The sequence below is a fragment of the Eptatretus burgeri genome, chromosome 3 (genome assembly GCF_056783735.1).
Source record: "Eptatretus burgeri isolate ZD-2024b chromosome 3, Ebu_testis_v1, whole genome shotgun sequence".
NCBI lineage: Eukaryota > Metazoa > Chordata > Myxini > Myxiniformes > Myxinidae > Eptatretus > Eptatretus burgeri.
This window is the reverse complement of record NC_140963.1, coordinates 48,764,212-48,781,383: the sequence shown is the minus strand read 5'-3', so window position 1 is coordinate 48,781,383 and position 17,172 is coordinate 48,764,212. Positions and strand designations below refer to the sequence as shown.

At 39.5% G+C, this 17,172-nt stretch overlaps 1 protein-coding gene and 1 long non-coding RNA gene across 3 annotated transcripts in view; both read left to right on the top strand.

Annotated features, from left to right (window-relative positions):
• Positions 1-11,715, top strand: part of LOC147029830 (reticulophagy regulator 3-like) — a 58,656-nt gene extending 46,941 nt beyond the window's left edge. For both annotated transcript variants that reach the window (XM_085873195.1, XM_085873196.1), the window contains 2 exons: positions 1,442-1,577; positions 10,060-11,715. In XM_085873195.1, the coding sequence (XP_085729321.1) occupies positions 1,442-1,577; positions 10,060-10,883 (960 nt within the window). In that variant the 3' untranslated portion in view covers positions 10,884-11,715. The remainder of the gene's footprint in view (positions 1-1,441; positions 1,578-10,059) is intronic.
• An 899-nt stretch (positions 11,716-12,614) lies between these two features.
• LOC147029828 (uncharacterized) overlaps positions 12,615-17,172 on the top strand; it is a 35,230-nt gene continuing 30,672 nt past the window's right edge. Inside the window, exon 1 of the long non-coding RNA XR_015056107.1 lies at positions 12,615-14,613. This is a non-coding gene — a long non-coding RNA (uncharacterized LOC147029828). The remainder of the gene's footprint in view (positions 14,614-17,172) is intronic.

The window sequence follows — 17,172 nt, the reverse complement described above, 5'->3', positions numbered from 1 at the left end:
GTATGACACACGTTCGCATGCGATGAGGATAAGTTTTACACACGATATGTGGACGCTTACACACGTCCACAAACGCTACTTATAAGCTACTCATAAGTCGAAACACGTCGCGGTAATGTCTTTTTTACGCGAAACTTATTTCTAACTTGTGTTTGACGTGCTTTGAACCAATTCTTTACGTAGCCCCAACACACATCGATGTATGTAGACGTATTCCAATGATGTCTTCCGGTCGACAAAAAAAATAAATGAATGTGTTTCTAGGTTACAACTGCCATATAAAGACGTGTTCCCAGTGGTTTTGGGAATTGGTATATAAAGATGGTGTTCATAAAAGGGGAACCCAACAGTGTTTTCGAGTCCTTTTTGAGTCTATGTCCATGTCAGCAGTAACAGTATCAGTATTAGTATTAGTATTAGTAGTAGTTTGTTCATGTTGGCAGTAGTAGGTGGGTGTGAGGGGGAGGGTGTGGGTTATGATGGATCGTCCTTGCGTCCGCGTGTCCACAGCTAGGTTCAAAGGCTGCCACTCAACGATTTAAATGGCTGCATCTCCACTATTGAAAGTAGACGCTTGCGCTCAACAATTTGATTTTTTTTACACTCAACGACTTTTAAACGGTACCACTCAGCTAGTTTCATTGTTTACAATGAACGATTTAAATTGCTGTCACTCGCCTGTTGTTTTTTTTTTTTTTTGTTTTTTTTTTGACGCTGGGGTTTGGAAATTTGAAACGTTTCTTCTCAACGTGTTAAAACGCTCAAACTCGACTATTTTAAATAGACGCTGCCGATGGACAATTGGAATCATAGCCAAGCTAGACATCGAAGTGTGATCATCCTCGTCATGCCGAAGAAAAGTTTGAAGAATGCTGCAAATAAGTGTCCTGGCCGTGGCCGTGGACGCTGACGCAAGGACGATCCATTATACCGACGTCTTTCAGCCTATGAGTAACTTAAAAGTAACGTCTGTCGACGTGTGGCAACGATCTCGTAACGTGCAAACGACACGTTAATCATAGGTAGGAAATAAGTTTCGGGTACTCTAAACACTACCTCGGCGTGTCTCAACTTATGATTAACTTACAAGTGGCATGTGTTGACGTCTGTCAACGATCGCAGACCGTGCCTACAACTTGTGGCCAGCGTAGCGGAACGTGTGAGTCATACGCCGGCATACGTCGTGAAATTTCAAGCATGAAAAAATTTGAGGACAACCGAAAAGTACAACGTTTAAAGCCAACGTACAACGACGTATGGCAACGTACTACGACGTATGCCAGCGTGCTCTCAATGTTATCAAAACTTACCCATAACGTATTCAACGTGTGCCAGCGTTTTAGAAAAAAAATTCAAAAATCGGCATACGTTGGCTAAAACGTCAAGGTGTGACCGGGCCTTTAGGTTGCACTAGTTTGTTAATTTCTGTGTATGCATTTAGCTGGATGCCGAGGCAGCAGCCAAGGCACTGGAGCTTTCTGAAACGGAGCCTTCGGATGAAGATTCGTCTTACCAGGATGTGCTTGGACTAAAAGTGTCCAGAGGGACAACACCACAGCTTACTGACTATTCTGATGGTATGTTGTGGTCCTGCTTTTGTCAGTATATTTGTGGGTAGTTTCGGCTATTGCTGTTGGGTACAGCATATGGAGATGTACAAATTGTTACCATCATTTTTAGCTCGCCTGTTCGAAGAACAGAGAGCTATAGCATGAGCGTCAGCGTCAGCGTGAGAGTGAAAATGTTAAAGTTTTTGGTGCAAGTTATTTTTTCCTTTCTAATGTTTTTATCCACCACTTCTTTATACGCCCGGTGTGTGTGTGTGTGTGTGTGTGTGTGTGTGTGTGTGTGTGTGTGTGTGTGTGTGTGTGTGTGTGTGTGTGTGTGTGTGTGTGTGTGTGTGTGTGTGTGTGTGTATATATATCGGGGTGCATTATGTGAAACCGGTCATCCGTCCCTGTCCGCATTCTAGCTCCCAAAGTTTTCCACTTTCACGTTTTATATTTGGTACATCGGTATAGACTCTGGAGACGATGTGTCGCGACATACGTTCGTCATCTAGAGTGGTTGCGATGCTGTTTTCCATCCGTTACTGTCCGCACTCAAACTCCCAAAGTTTTCCACTTTCACGTTTCATATTTGGCACATAGGTACAGACTGTGGAGACTGTGTCGTGACATACATTCATCATCTGAAGTGGTTGCCATGGCAACCAGGATGCTGTTTTCCATCCGTTCCTGTCCGCACTCTAACTCCCAAAGTTTTCAACTTTCACGTTTCATATTTGGTACATAGGTACAGACTGTGGAGACGGTGTGTCGTGACATACGTTCCTCATCTAAAGTGGTTGCCATGGAAACCAGATGGTGTTTTCAATGTAGCACAATTCTGTTTCTACCTTCTTGTTTGGGCGTATATTGTGCTCACTTGTGCTCTTGTTACTGATTGCATTATACAAATACATATATTGCTTTAAAATTATTTGGATCAGACTTCACTGCGATGCTTTATATAAAACATTAATTATGAGACGAGTCTTTTAAAAACGATAAATGTATAAACAGGCGAGCATTGGGTGGCTTTGACACCAACTCTGGTTATGCCTCCGCCGACGAAGTCGCCGGAGGCGTTATATTTTCAGGTTGTCCGTCCAGCTGTCCATGATAGGTTATTCTTTCCACGATAACTTAACCGCTGAAGGGATCCAAGTCAAGTTTGATATAAGTATGTATAATGATGTAACGAACTGATTCGATTTTGGGGTCAAAAGGTCAGAGGTCGTTAGGCAAAAATTATCTTTCCTTGTGAACTTGTGAACCAGTGATGGGATTTTGACCATTCATGGAACACGTTTGTTTAAAGGTCCCCTGACATGCAAAAGTACTGAAATTTCATTTATATATTTATATATATATATATATATATATATATGTATGTATATATGTATGTGTGTGTATATATATATATATATATATATATATATATATATATATATATATATATATATATATATATATATATATATGTCCTAGAGGAGTTTTTCATCGTGATTTCAGATCTGACAATTTTTTCACGATACTCATTCTGTAAAATGTAAAATTAAAAAAAACAAACTTCTTCGGGAACGCCCCTAAAAATTCTCCTGAAAGGGGCGTAACCAACATTATTCAACTGCAGGATTACAAAAGCTGCACGTAAATTACTCGGGTTGGTGGTCAACGTGATTCTATTGGCTTGCTGTGGGTTTCCACATTTGATTGGTCGACTCAATCGCTTCGTTCATTTCTGCTTTCAAAAAAATCGAACATTTGGTTTTGAATAATGGATGACATGGACTTTGATTTGTCTGGTAACGACAGTGAGTGTGAGAAATGAAGGATTTTGGTCTGAATCACATGGAGAATTGTCGGATAACATAGTCGCGGGAGGTGAAGTACAGGCAGCTGGAAATGAAGTACGGCCTTAGCAGTTCGAGCCCGAAGCAGGACAAGCAGAGAAAAATGGTGATGAAATTCCCGGAGTTCATAATGATCGGGAGGACATTGAAGGAAGACTCGGAAATAACAACTGGTTAGACAATCCTATTCGTAATTTATTAAATGTAAATTCGACTTGCATACTGCTCGATATCAGAAATATTTCAGTGAGGTGACGTGAACAGTACAGCGCAGCGGACATGTTGTTTCGCGGCGAATTAATCACAAACAAGGCCAGCGCATGTCATCGGCCGTATCTCTCCGCGCATAAATACGAAGCAATCTCGCTGTCCGGATACGATGAAAATTTGTGTGCAGAACACACCTTGCGACAATTGTCTCGAGCAGTCCGATAAATCTGACGTTCTGTTGCATTTTTATCTATTTTATTCCTGCTGTAGTCATGTAGCGCCAGTAGAAAACAATGAAGAAAAGAGAATAATAAAACAAGCAATCATAGACTGGTACTTACGAAATCGTCAACTTGACCTCTGACCTTGTCGAATAAAAGGTAGCGACGCAAACCAGAAGTTTCTACGATGATTCTGGACCTAACCATCCAAAATCGAATGTTTTGGATGTTTGACCTCACTGTGACCTTGACATTTGACCGATTTTGACCAAAATCTAATCAGCGCGAGCCACCACCCTCCTGAATCATGTGGTGTAATTTGACATTGGTAGCTTCTTCTGTTCCCGAGTTATCATTTTTTGGATGCTTGACCTCACTGTGACCTTGACCTTTGACCGATTTTGACCAAAATCTAATCAGCACGAGCCATCACCCTCCTGAATCACGTGGTGTAATTTGACATTGGTAGCTCCTTCCGTTCTCGAGTTATCGTGCCTACAAACAAACAAACAAGCAGTCATAGACTGGTACTTAGGAAATCGTCAACTTGACCTCTGACCTTGTCTAATAAAAGCTGTCTCTGGAGAAGGTAGCGACGTAAACCAGAAGTTTCTACGATGATTCTGTACCAAACCATCAAAAATCGTAACGTCGACCGAAGCAAAAATCTCCATTTCTCCACGCAATTATTTTATATTATTTTATCAAAGTCACAAAACCGTAATATTCGGCCATCCACCAACAATCTTTACATAATCCGACGGCTTAGCGAGTCAGGCATGCGACGATAACCTTTATTGGGATAAAAAATGACTTTTAAACACCATCTTTATCGAAAACACCGTCAGCGCGCACACGCAAAACCTTTACGTGATCAACGCCGCCTCTGCTCAAGTGCACTGCACCACGTGACGACCCATGACGCGCGAGTGAAATATTTTTTATACAATCTTAAAACGTCTCTAAAACTTCCGATTTTTACCAGAATTTCAATAACCGAGTTTTAAGCATCCGAAGCGATCGCAAAAACCGAAGACAAAATTAAAATCGAAGTTAAAACGAACTCGTAACGTCGACCGAAGCAAAAATCTCCATTTCTCCACGCAATTATTCAATATTATTTTATCGAATTCACAAAACCGTAATATTCGGCCATCCACCAACAATCTTTACATAATCCGACGGCTCAGCGAGTCAGGCATGCGACTATAACCTTTATCGGAATAAAAAATGACTTTTAAACACCATCTTTATCGAAAACACCGTCAGCGCGTACACGGAAAACCTTTACGTGGGTGAACGATGAGTCTGCTCGAGCGCACTGCATCATGGGACGACCCGTGACTCGTCAAGTGAAATATTTTTTATACAATCTTACAAACGTCTCCAAAACATCCGATTTTTACCAGAATTTCGACAACCGAGTTTTAAGCGTCCTAAGCGATCGCAAAAATCGAAGCTAAAACGAACTCGTAACGTCGAGCGAAGCAAAAATACTCCATTTCTCCACATTAATTTACGGAATTATGTTTGACCTCAGTGTGACCTTGACCTTTGACCGATTTTGACCAAAATCTAATCAGTGCTAGCCATCACCCTCCTGAATCACGTGGTGTAATTTGACATTGGTAGCTTCTTCTGTTCTCGAGTTATCTTACACACAAACAAACAAGCAGTCATAGACTGGTACTTACGAAATCGTCAACTTGACCTCTGACCTTGTCTAATAAAAGCTGTCTCGAGAGAAGGTGGCGACGCAAGCCAGAAGTTTCTACGATGATTCTGTTCCAAACCATCAAAAATCGAATATTTGACCTCACTGTGACCTTGACCTTTGACTGATTTTGACCAAAATCTAATCAGCACTAGCCATCACCCTCCTGAATCACGTGGTGTAATTTGACATTGGTAGCTACTTCCGTTCTCGAGTTATCGTGCCTACAAACAAACAAACGAACAAACAGAAACGGAAGTCATCAATATACCTACGAAATCCTTAGATTTCGAAAGTAACAAGCAGTCAGAGACTGGTACTTACGAAATCGTCAACTTGACCTCTGACCTTGTCTAATAAAAGCTGTCTCTCGAGAAGGTAGCGACGCAAACTAGAAGTTTCTACGATGATTCTGTACCAAACCATCAAAAATTGAATGTTTTGGATGTTTGACCTCACCGTGACCTTGACCTTTGACCGATTTTGACCAAAATCTAATCAGCGCGAGCCACCACCCTCCTGAATCATGTGGTGTAATTTGACATTGGTAGATTCTTCCGTTCTCGAGTTATCTGTACCAAGCCATCAAAAATCGGATATTTGACCTCACTGTGACCTTGACCTTTGACCGATTTTGACCAAAATCTAATCAGCACTTGCCATCACCCTTCTGAATCACGTGGTGTAATTTGACATTGTAGCTTCTTCCGTTCTCGAGTTATCGTGCCTACAAACAAACAAACAAACGGAAACGGAAGTCATCAATATACTTACGAAATCTTTAGATTTCGTAAGTAAAAAACATACAAGCTAACTAACATATCTTGCAAAAACTTCGTTTTGGCAAGATAACAAACACACAAACAAACAAACAGAAACGGAACTGATCAATATACTTACGAAATCTTTCGATCTTTAGATCTAAATCTTTAGATTTCGTAAGTAACACACAAACAGATGATGGAAGTCATCAATATACTTACGAAATCTTTTGATTTCGTAAGTAATAAAGCTACACAGCATGTCAGATTTATCGGCCTCGTCGGACGGACGACGGATTTATCGGACTAGTCTAGACTCTAGAGTTGACAAGTAACTTGTATTAGCATGCACACAATGTATAAGTCAATGCGTAAGAGTCCCGAGGCTATGAGGCCGTGTAATAGGACAGATAAATTTGTCTTTCATCATTGTGCAAACATTTTTTCCCCTTTTCTTTTATTACAGCATTTTAGCTAAATGTTAATGAATAGCAAGCCAATGGAAGCAGTACCTTCACTTTAGAATAAACCCATGATGTCGAGTGCAGCCATACCTGGCTTGCATGTATGTGGAATCGTACCTATCCCAGCAGGCTGTTTTCAACGAACATTTCAATAAGCTGCAAAATGTGGGTGCAGGTTTTTCACATAGTTTGATTTTTATAATGATCTCCTTGCACCTTGAAATGATGCAATATTAATCGTTAGTATTTTACTTGTATGTCCCTGTAATTTTTTTTTTAATGGAAAGGTTCAACAGTCACATTTTATATTTTGTGTACATGGTATAGCCCTTTATTGTGCATACATGTATTGGATTTGTACACGACTACAACAAGGTAGTCAAGGGATAAATAATTGCCTCGTGATTGTTGTGCATACACGGCTCAGAAGCAGAATTTGTTGTCTCTGTGTGTGAGGAATGAGGGGTTGGGATGAATAGAGGGATGAATCGAGCCCGTGCTCAAAGTCACTGTCTTCGAAGTGGTCGCTGCAAATGATGCTCGTGTCGCTGGGGCCTTTCCAGTTTCCCCTCTTCAACTTCACTTTAGATGTCCTTATTCTCCGACGATTATCATCTTTCGGGAATGAAGGCTTACACCGTCTTTGCTTGTATTGCTGCATCCTGCTACAATACATCTTGCAGGCATTTTCGAAAGTATGGCTAAAACTCTTAAAAACCCTTGCGAAACGATCACTGGAATTAATACGATCACAGAGATTGCACTAACATGTGCAAAATGCATTTGTACGTACTTTATAAGGCACGCGACATCTCGACTCTCGAGTCAATCCACTCTGTGCAAGTTATTGTATGTGACGTCACGCTGCGATTCGCTGAAGTAAATTTTTTAAGGGGTGGGGCATAGCAAGTTGTGAATAGCTCCAGAAATGATCGAAATATTGCTGTAATTATCCCATTTTTGATTAAAAAAAAACATGGGTGATTTCTTCACCAGGAAGGTCAAGTTAATATATAAATAACAAGAAAGTTTTGCATGTCAGGGGACCTTTAATGATGTCAAGATGAACTGATTAGATCTTGATCAAAGGGCAGAGGTCATGTTTGGTAAAAATTATGTTGCTGTGCTAACTTGTGAACCAGTGATAGGATTTTGACCAAAATTGGTACAAGTATACAGTATGATGCAAAGATGAACCGATTAGATGGTGGCATCAAGAGGTCAAAGGTCATAGTCCGTGATACATTTTCATTACCTCAACTCAAGAACGGCTGAAAGGATCCAAGTCAAACTTGGTACAAGTATGTATAATGATGTATATATCAACTAATTAGATTATGGGGACAAATGGGCAGAGGACATGCAAGGTAAAAATGTGATATTTGAGAACAGCTCAAGGGATTTAAATCAAACTTGGTAAAAGTATGTATAATGATGCAATAATATGGGCAAAGGCATATCTCTCAACGCCGAAGAGTGCCGTTCTAGTTTTTTTCCTATTCTTTCTTCTTCCTGTCCTTTTTGATCATATAACTATCTGTGGATGTAGTTATCTATCTCTATCTTTTGATAACATAAGGTTCATTTATGAGTTTGGACGTGTCACATGCAACACAAGAATGTCCTCAAGACAAACTTGCTGCCTAGTTTTGGTGTTTATTTTGTGACTTTCTGATTATCATTATCATCTCTGCATGGGGAACAGCCTTAAACTTTTAACAGGGAATGTGTGGGGTTGGGTTGGGGGGGGGAGAAGGTAGCAGAGGAAGGAAGGAAAGGAGGGAAGAGGATGTTCACACAAAACCTGCATTGTATCTAATGTTTGAATTTGCACTTACAGTTGAACTTCTATTTTTAAAAAGCAATATTTTCAAAAAGCAATTTGTTGCAATATTTTCCCCTGAGAGTGAGGTGGAAGATGCAAAGTTTATTTTACAGATGTCATCTCCTGGATTTCCTGATTGTTTTTGCAAGACATTTCTGTTATCTTGCTACTGATACTGCAACAGCAACTATTGATGACGCGAGTCATGATGTCGTTCTGTGTTCCGACATTCTTGCTCGACAAGAAAACTCCTCTTTGCTTTTCATTATCAGAAATTGGTCATTGCTAATATTTTTGCATATGTGACAAAACGTTCTTTCCAACATGTAGGACATGAACACATGCTTCTGACATCGCACACCCCAAAAATTTTGGTTTAGCAACATGGTAGTTAACAGTTTTGAAATGCTGGTTTTAGTTTTCCTGTTTATGCACATTTCAAAATAATCTGATAGTTACCTATAGTTACGGGAGGTATGTTTTTACCTGTCTGTCTGTATTTCTTTGAGCAGGATATCTCAAAAAGTTATGGATGGATTCGGCTGAAACTTGGTAGACAGGTTGGGTGTGTGACGAGCTTGAATTGATTAGATTTTCGTGAAGATCTGGATCTGAATTTTTTCAATTTCCAAGTGATTTTTCATCATTGAGAGATGGGGCCAAAAAACGATGTCTAGCATGCATGGTGTTTCAAAAAGTTGACAAAAACAGATTATGATAACAGTTGGTGGATGAGTTGGGAAGGTGACGAGCACAAGTCGATTAGATTTTGGCTTCGGTCTGGATCCAGATCCGACCTATCGGTGGAATACAAAATGTAAACTCTTCAGCCTAACAGAGGTATGCACTCTTCCGAGTGTCATTCTCGTTATATTGGAAGTGGAATAAAAAAAAGCATTCATTTCAGATGTCATCTTCAAAGAATGGTGGGTATGTTTGCCCGTATCATTAAATAATGGTGGATTTGTATGCTCTTATCATTAAAGAATGGTCGGTATGTACTGCTAAACTTTGAGTTACGTCGTGTGATTTTGGAGAGAAAAAAAAGGTACGATTTGTGCTTCTTTTGATGTGGAGGGTACTCTCTTAGATTATGCTGTCGTATTATTGGGTTTATTATCAGCTGTCTTGTCTAGATTTGGATCCTCTTCTGTTGGTAATCAAAACCAGGCCAGATACGTCGATCAAGTGTGGGCGTCATCAAATGATTGGTGTCTTTTGAAAAGGATAGGTTATTGTGTTGCTACCGTTATCAAAATTATTTTCCTACATGAGACCTTCACTGTTGAGTGAATATTAAATTGCCTTGCATTTTCCTTGCTCCAGGAAACCTTCAGGAACATTACTTTTAAAAACAGGAAGAAATCCTGTGTAAAGATGCTTACTTGACTACCGTAGTGCAACCCATTAATCTATACATATTGTTTCACTTCAATTGGAGTTTGAATCCATGTTGTTTTCTTACAGAGTTGGAACATCACAGCCAACAGAGCGACCTCGAAGACAGCTTGATGCGGGACTTGCCAGAATTTCCTTCCGTCATTCCAGATAATGGTGGTGGTGGAGTCATTGTCGATAGTGATGAGGAGGATACTTTGGGCATCCCCAGCCTGTGCGATAGGCCCACCCGCCGTAAACGCACTATTAGTAGCAGCAGTGATGAGCGCTCTTATGAAGATGACGACTCTGATCGTGATACCATTGACTCAGATTTGCCTTACAATGGCCATCGACCCACACACAGGACCGAAGACTTGGCATGGACACAGCATTTTCGACAGGAATATACGGACACTTGCGATTATGACGATGACTTCTCGGACAATCTGGAGGAATGTCTGGAAGAAGAAGACTACAAACAAGGTGATGAGACTACCGGGTTATCAATTTCTGGTGCACTTACGAATGAGTTGGTCAGTGCTGCAATCAATACTGTGGTAAGGAGCACAATTTCAGCACTGGGCACGTCTGGAATAGTTAACGGCAGTGATCGTGTGGCTGGCTTTGAGGCCGAGCCCCCAAAACCGAAAAGGCGGCCTCCCACAAACTCCAAAGGACGCTTTCCGAGACTAGGCAGAAAGAAGCAGGGTTCACAGCAAAAATCGGCTCGATCGGTTAAAGGTACGGAGGTGTTTCGAGCGACTGAGGCAGAAGAGGGCTTTGAGGTTTTGGACCAATCTGAGTTAGAAAGGGATGAAACTGTAGACCACTCGTCTCTGCCTGGGGGTCGTGAAGGAAAATTGCACAAGTCACCTGGGATTTTTTCCCGCCTACTTCGCAGACGACGCTAGTTCTGAAAAATGGCTCGATCCATTTTGTGATGGGCGAGTCGGATGCACGGGCCACACCCACACTGCAGGTTTTATTCCTACAAGATATGAATATCGGGCACACTCTTCCATTGCTTGTTGCACCTGGGCAGAGACAAAGAAAGTTTTGGGTTACAAGAAGCATGAATTATTCTTTCCATGTGAGATGACCTCGATGAGCTTTGAATGTTGCTTCAGTATATTTTTCAGAGGAATGCTTTCCACGCTTCCCTTTGCAATGGTTACAAGTTGGGTTTATCGTGATGGCATTGTTCACTGTGAAGGTTTAGTTAGTATCTATAAGAAGCGTGCCAAGCGATGCCAAAAAGATAATCGTTTGTTTTCGTACAAAACTTATCGACCATTTGAAATTATTATTACAGGCTTGTTATTTCGAATATAAATTTGCATTATTGAAAAAAAATGTTAGATGGTTGGAAAGGGGGGAAAATAAAATAAAACAGAAAAGAAAAGAGGAATGCCATCTGCTTATTGTTTTCAGTTTGTACATTTAAAGTAGTGGTCAGTTATCCCAAGGTTTTAATTCCAATTGTTTGTGTTGCACTCTTTGATCTCATTATTTGAACACTTTAATGCCTACTTGACTGTCCAATTTCATTTCATGGTCTTTTTGTTCATTTTCCTTTTTTGAGACATTAGCAATGTTGAAATGTTTCATATTTTAAAAACTTGTACGTTCTTGGTTGTTTAAAGCTGGAAAGGCATCGGTATGTTATTCAACTTATGTATACGTTTCTCTGTACTATATGTAAATATGTTATTGCATTTAATAAAACATTATTTTTTTTCCTCCACAGGTAGCAAATTCGTTTTTTGTGTCTTGTATTGTACTGACAGGTACGAGTTCACTTTTGATTCGCAAAAGTTTTAACCACTCAAAATATCTCTATCTCATGGTCCAAGATCTATTATATAATGCAAAGCGTGGTGTGTGTGCATTCGGCTGTCTCACGTATCCAGCGGGCGCTTCTGGTCCTGTGTTTGAAAAGCTCCATACGCAGGCAAAACCTGCAGACATGTATTATACCAAATGAGATATATTTAAACGTATAAATATGACATGGGATTACAGTTTGTTTATTAACAGTGCATTAAGAGACGACCTGGGCTGACAGGATGACCTTGAGGTACGTGCACACGCCTCCAAGTTGTCGAGCCTGGGTTTGTTTTGATGTTGGGTTTGTTTGTTGGTCCAGCTATAAATTGTCATTCTGGTGTTTCACAGACTAGGTGAATCATCAATGTGTGTGCCGTTCATCAGATGGACATTAAACGAGGTGTCCTGTACACCGACATTAGTTGGATGTTAAAGATCTCCACAGTGTCCTTAGCAAAGAGTAGGTGAGCTTTTGCCGGTACCATGAACAACTTCCTACCTGATCTACTGCTGGGAAGGCAATGGCAAACTACCCAGTATAACTCTTGCTCAAGAAGCTGCTTCGGTGGCACCATAGCTCTGTGACAGATTGCGCTCAACATTATAAAAGGATAGAGCATGGATATATATATATATATATATATATATATATATATATATATATATATATATATATATATATATATATATATATATATATATGTATTGGCAGAAAGAGATGAGAGAAGGGAGGGGACGGGGACAAAGAGGAAGAGAGAGACAGAGAAGGCAGGCATAGGGAGGAAAGGAATGTTTCTTTCTGTATCCAGCATATCCACCCCATTCCTCCCTACACCCATTGTTTGTTCAAGTCTCCCTTTATTTTGTCCTTCAACACTGCTATTGGTGTCCCTTCCCTCTCTCTCACCCCCTTTCTTTCTTTCTTCCATGAGCCTTGACTACACAACAAAAAGCTGTCAGTTGGCAACCATTGTGCAGGCTTGATGGGCCGAATGGTCTCCTTCTGTGTTGTAGTTCCTTGGAAGGGAAGTCATCTCCTTTAGTCATTATATACGTATTGGGAACCGTGGTGCCTGTCCGGATGTTCGGCTGTCTCCTGTTTACGGCGGCTGCTTCCCACGCTGAGTTTCAAAAGCTAAGCATTCACTTTTGAAATGACGGGGAATCGGCATGAGTGATGTTGATGCCATATTTTATTTTGCAAGGGTATTTTGCCCTCTTCAGACAAATTCAATCTCTGCCACCCAACGTTTCACCACATTTTTTTTGTGGTGGGCAGTATAAGTCGCTTAGAGCTTTGGCTCTGAGTGCAACATAATTAACCTTTTAAGTCCATGAAATAATTTAAACTTTTCCTGTCACTGGGGACAGGTACTTCTGCATGCTTCTTGTTAACTTAGAGTTAATTTATGTGAACTGTTTTGTAAACTTGCTTTTAATGTTTTTGTGAGATCTTGTGTGCAAAGGAGTGGCAATATAGTTTATCATTATATTTTTTTAATGCAGCCTGTGGCTTCTGGTTGCATCGTTGATGGGAGTGCAGCTGTGCTGGGAGTGCATGCAGTGCCCTCTGTTTCCAGTAAGCTGGTACTCATTTTGATGACCTCAGAAGGATGACAGTTTGAGTCAAACCACCTGGTGTTAATTCAAAGCATGACAGGGGATTGAACTCATGACCCCAAGATCTTAAGCCAATACCAGGCTTGGCATTAGAGCTTAGAGGTACACACACTCATTTCAGAGCTATCTAGTCTGGGTTTGAATCCCGACACAACTATAAGCTGTCACCCTGGTGTTTTGCAGGAAGGGCGAGGCATCCATGTGTGCGTCGTCACTTGGATGGATGTTAATCCAGATGACTCGGTGAATGGCAAGGGTGACCCTGTGTCTTTCACAAAGAGTAGGCGAGTTATTGCCAGAATTCTAGTGTTGTGGGCCTGTTTCTTCATGTCGAATATCTCAATAATATTTTAATTTTCTGACATAAACCATTTTAGCTTACCTGGACTTTAGTCAGGCAGTGACTGATGCAATTGGGCAGTGTCCATAGGTGAGTGAGTCAGTCCCAAAACACTTCAGTCATTATCACTTGAACCGAACACCCAATTTTGATTATACTTGGCCACAAGCTTAATATCTGATGCTTAACGAAGGTTAATTGACCGCATCAAAATCTGTGCTCATCAAGGGGATCTACGGATGGGGGGGGGTGGGGGTTGACCCCCCCATCCAAACAGGTATTTGCTATCTTCTCCAAAAATATACACACAATTTTGATGAAGCTTGACCACAACATTCTTCACCTGTGATGTACCAAAGCTTATCGTCTGCATAAAAATCTGTGCTCATCAAGGGGGCCGATTGGGGGGGAGTGGGGGTGGGGAGTTGAACCCCCCTCCCCGCCCAAATTATTTCCTTTTCTCCAAACTGCACACACAATTTCATTGAAAGTTAACCACAACCTTCATCACCCTTGATGTACCAAAATTTCTTCATGACAATAAAAAATTCAGGGTCTGCGGGGGGTAGGAGTGACTTGCTCCTGATGCAGGAGAGCTTCAGGACAGAGGTCCTATTTTTGTCGATGCTATTATTTTATTTCTGTTGTTCCATTGTTTAACTTCATGTGTCTTTGCAGCTTTTTCCACCGCTGCATCAATGTAATGTGAAAGCTTCACTGCCATGGAATGTTAGTACATTGCTTTCAACAGGAATACCGAGTCGTTCTTTTCATGATCCGTGTGTCCACTGAGTCTCGTCGCTCCTGCAATGCAAGGGTTTCATGCCCCACTTGCATACCACTCTCCCAATGAGGTAATGTGTGAGCATTTAGCATGTATGGTAATTTATGACTTTTTAAGGAATTTTGCTTTTGACACACTTGTCCTGTTGGAGTAGGTTTTGAATACCTTCAGTGTAAATGCTTTGGAAAGCATGTCATTCATGATAGTCCCGTTTATCGAAAGCTCCCCCTCCCACTCTCAGTGCTCTTTCTTACTCTCGCCGGAGGAGAAGATATTGCATTTGGGTCCATTTATTTGTTTGTTTGTCTGTCTGTCTTTATCCGCACCGAACTTTAGTGTTTTTCTCCAAAACAGCTTGCCGGATTGAGACAAAATTTTCACTGCAGGAGCAACAACTCATGTAGAATGTTTTCTCGATAATTATGACATCATAGGTCACGTGGTGTGGCAGCGATTTTGGGGGGGGGGACCCAGAAAAACATTGGACCTCTGTATCTCTCAAACTGCACTCTGGAAAAAAATTGAAACGTGGCACATGGCAAGTACTCCTCATGGGGGGAATACGTGATTTTTATTTTTATTTTTTAATGACGTCATACTTGCATATGAGTAGGGTAAGAATACTGATTCTGGCTCACTTTTCCCCATGTAAATGAATCGGGGATTTTCAGTGATGAAATTTTTCTTTTTTTTTTCCCTAAAAAATAAATCCCCTTTTTAGCCCAAGGTATATTTATTTGTCTCCCCTTTTAACCTAGGGGTTCTCTATTCAAATAACCTATGCAACAAGATAAAGATTTGTTCAAGTAGTAAAGTCGTAATGTGATTTGTTAAAGGTGATTCTAAAGAAATATCTGAAACGTCTAAGCCTCGGGACACTTTATCAAATAACCGATGCATATTGTTTAGCTCATTCATTGAACCTATAAACATTTGTTCATTCTCAAATTCCTTCAATAGTTTAATTTTCTTTGCACAATAATCCCCATCTAAAATATTGAAAAACAAAACATTTGAATCTTTATATTTTTTAAGATACCCCTTTTGTGCCATTACGAAATGATAAACTTCTCTTAATGCTCTTGTTTGACCACCTCCTGAGCCACATATCATTTTGAGATTATAGTAAATTGTTTTTTCATTGTTCAATTGATAACCATCAAAGTTTTCAGTCCATTCAAGGATATTCATTTTTTTCTTTACATCCTCTAACTTACTAGTTTTTAAATTGATTCGCTTATTTGTTTTATTTACCTTTGTTTTAGTTATTTTTTCAATAAGACTTATTTGATATTTTTCACATTCATTATGTTTTCCATTTATATACCAAGACTGAGATTTTCTCCACTCTTTAGTTTGATTAATACTTGGTTTGACCATTTATATATTGCGAAAAAAACGCGGCGGTAGCCCTTAAAAAACCCTAACCCATCTTCCCATCGTTAAAACACAATCTATTCTATTCACTCTATCATACAATATCCATATGGAACACAATCTATTCCATTATCTAAAATAAATCTCTTATCATCAAAGGCTCCTAATGCCTTTTTATTTACTTCTTCACTATATATGTTATTTTTATAACTTCTTATTGTATTCATTTTCCTATATTCTTCTCTCTTATTTATCAAACAATTATAATAATTTCTAAAAGTTATTGATTTATTTATTACATATTTCTTTATTCCCTTTAACCTTTTATCAATCTGATCACCATACTTATAAGCATATGCCTTTGCTCTCAATCCAATAAACTCACTCATTACTTTTCCACCCAACTCATCCTTAAACTTACCAATAACCTTTTCATTCTTTTTGGAAAATAACTCACTCTTCTTGCTGAAATTACTTGTATCATATACTCCAATATTTTTCTTCATATCTTTATAAACATCATCAGTTTTTATATCTGGGATAAAACTATCAGTGTCCATATACAACAATGAAACATTTTCACCATACTCTTTCTTTAAGTCATTATACAAATAATCATACATCAATATCTTTGATAAATCAAGAACTGCTGTTCCAATATAAATTGGTTTATCCATTACAATACTTTCCTTTTTCATATGAATTGCAGAAAAGTTCTCTGAAAAAACCTCTTCTCTCTCAAAACTTGGTTTATTTATCAATCTCGAAGCTTCTTTCCAAGATGTTGCGAATCTAATGTTTTGCCTGTTTCTAACATTTTCCATAGTCTTTCCAAATACAGCATTATTCATTAATTTATAAAAGTCCCCTTCAAATTTTACTTTTGTATTTGCTCTCATATCTGTATTGAATTGAATATACTTTTCATCCAAGGACTTTGTTTAAATTTTAAAACTCTATGAATTTTAGCTACTCTCAATCCTTCTCTCAAAAACTGTTTTAAGCTTCTCTGATGCAAAACATATCCCTCTTTATCATAGAATGTTGTTAATAACTTTTCTGTAGATTTGCCTTTAATATTAAAACTTTTATGATAATCACTGAACCATTCTTTCTTTGGGGTTTCTTTCTCACATGCAAAAGGAAGGTCTTTATGCTTATTATGAAGATCACTCGGGTACCTCAAATCAACTTCAAAATAATAACCACCTTCTTCGTCATTCAATTCCTCTTGAGAAGAAATAACAATATT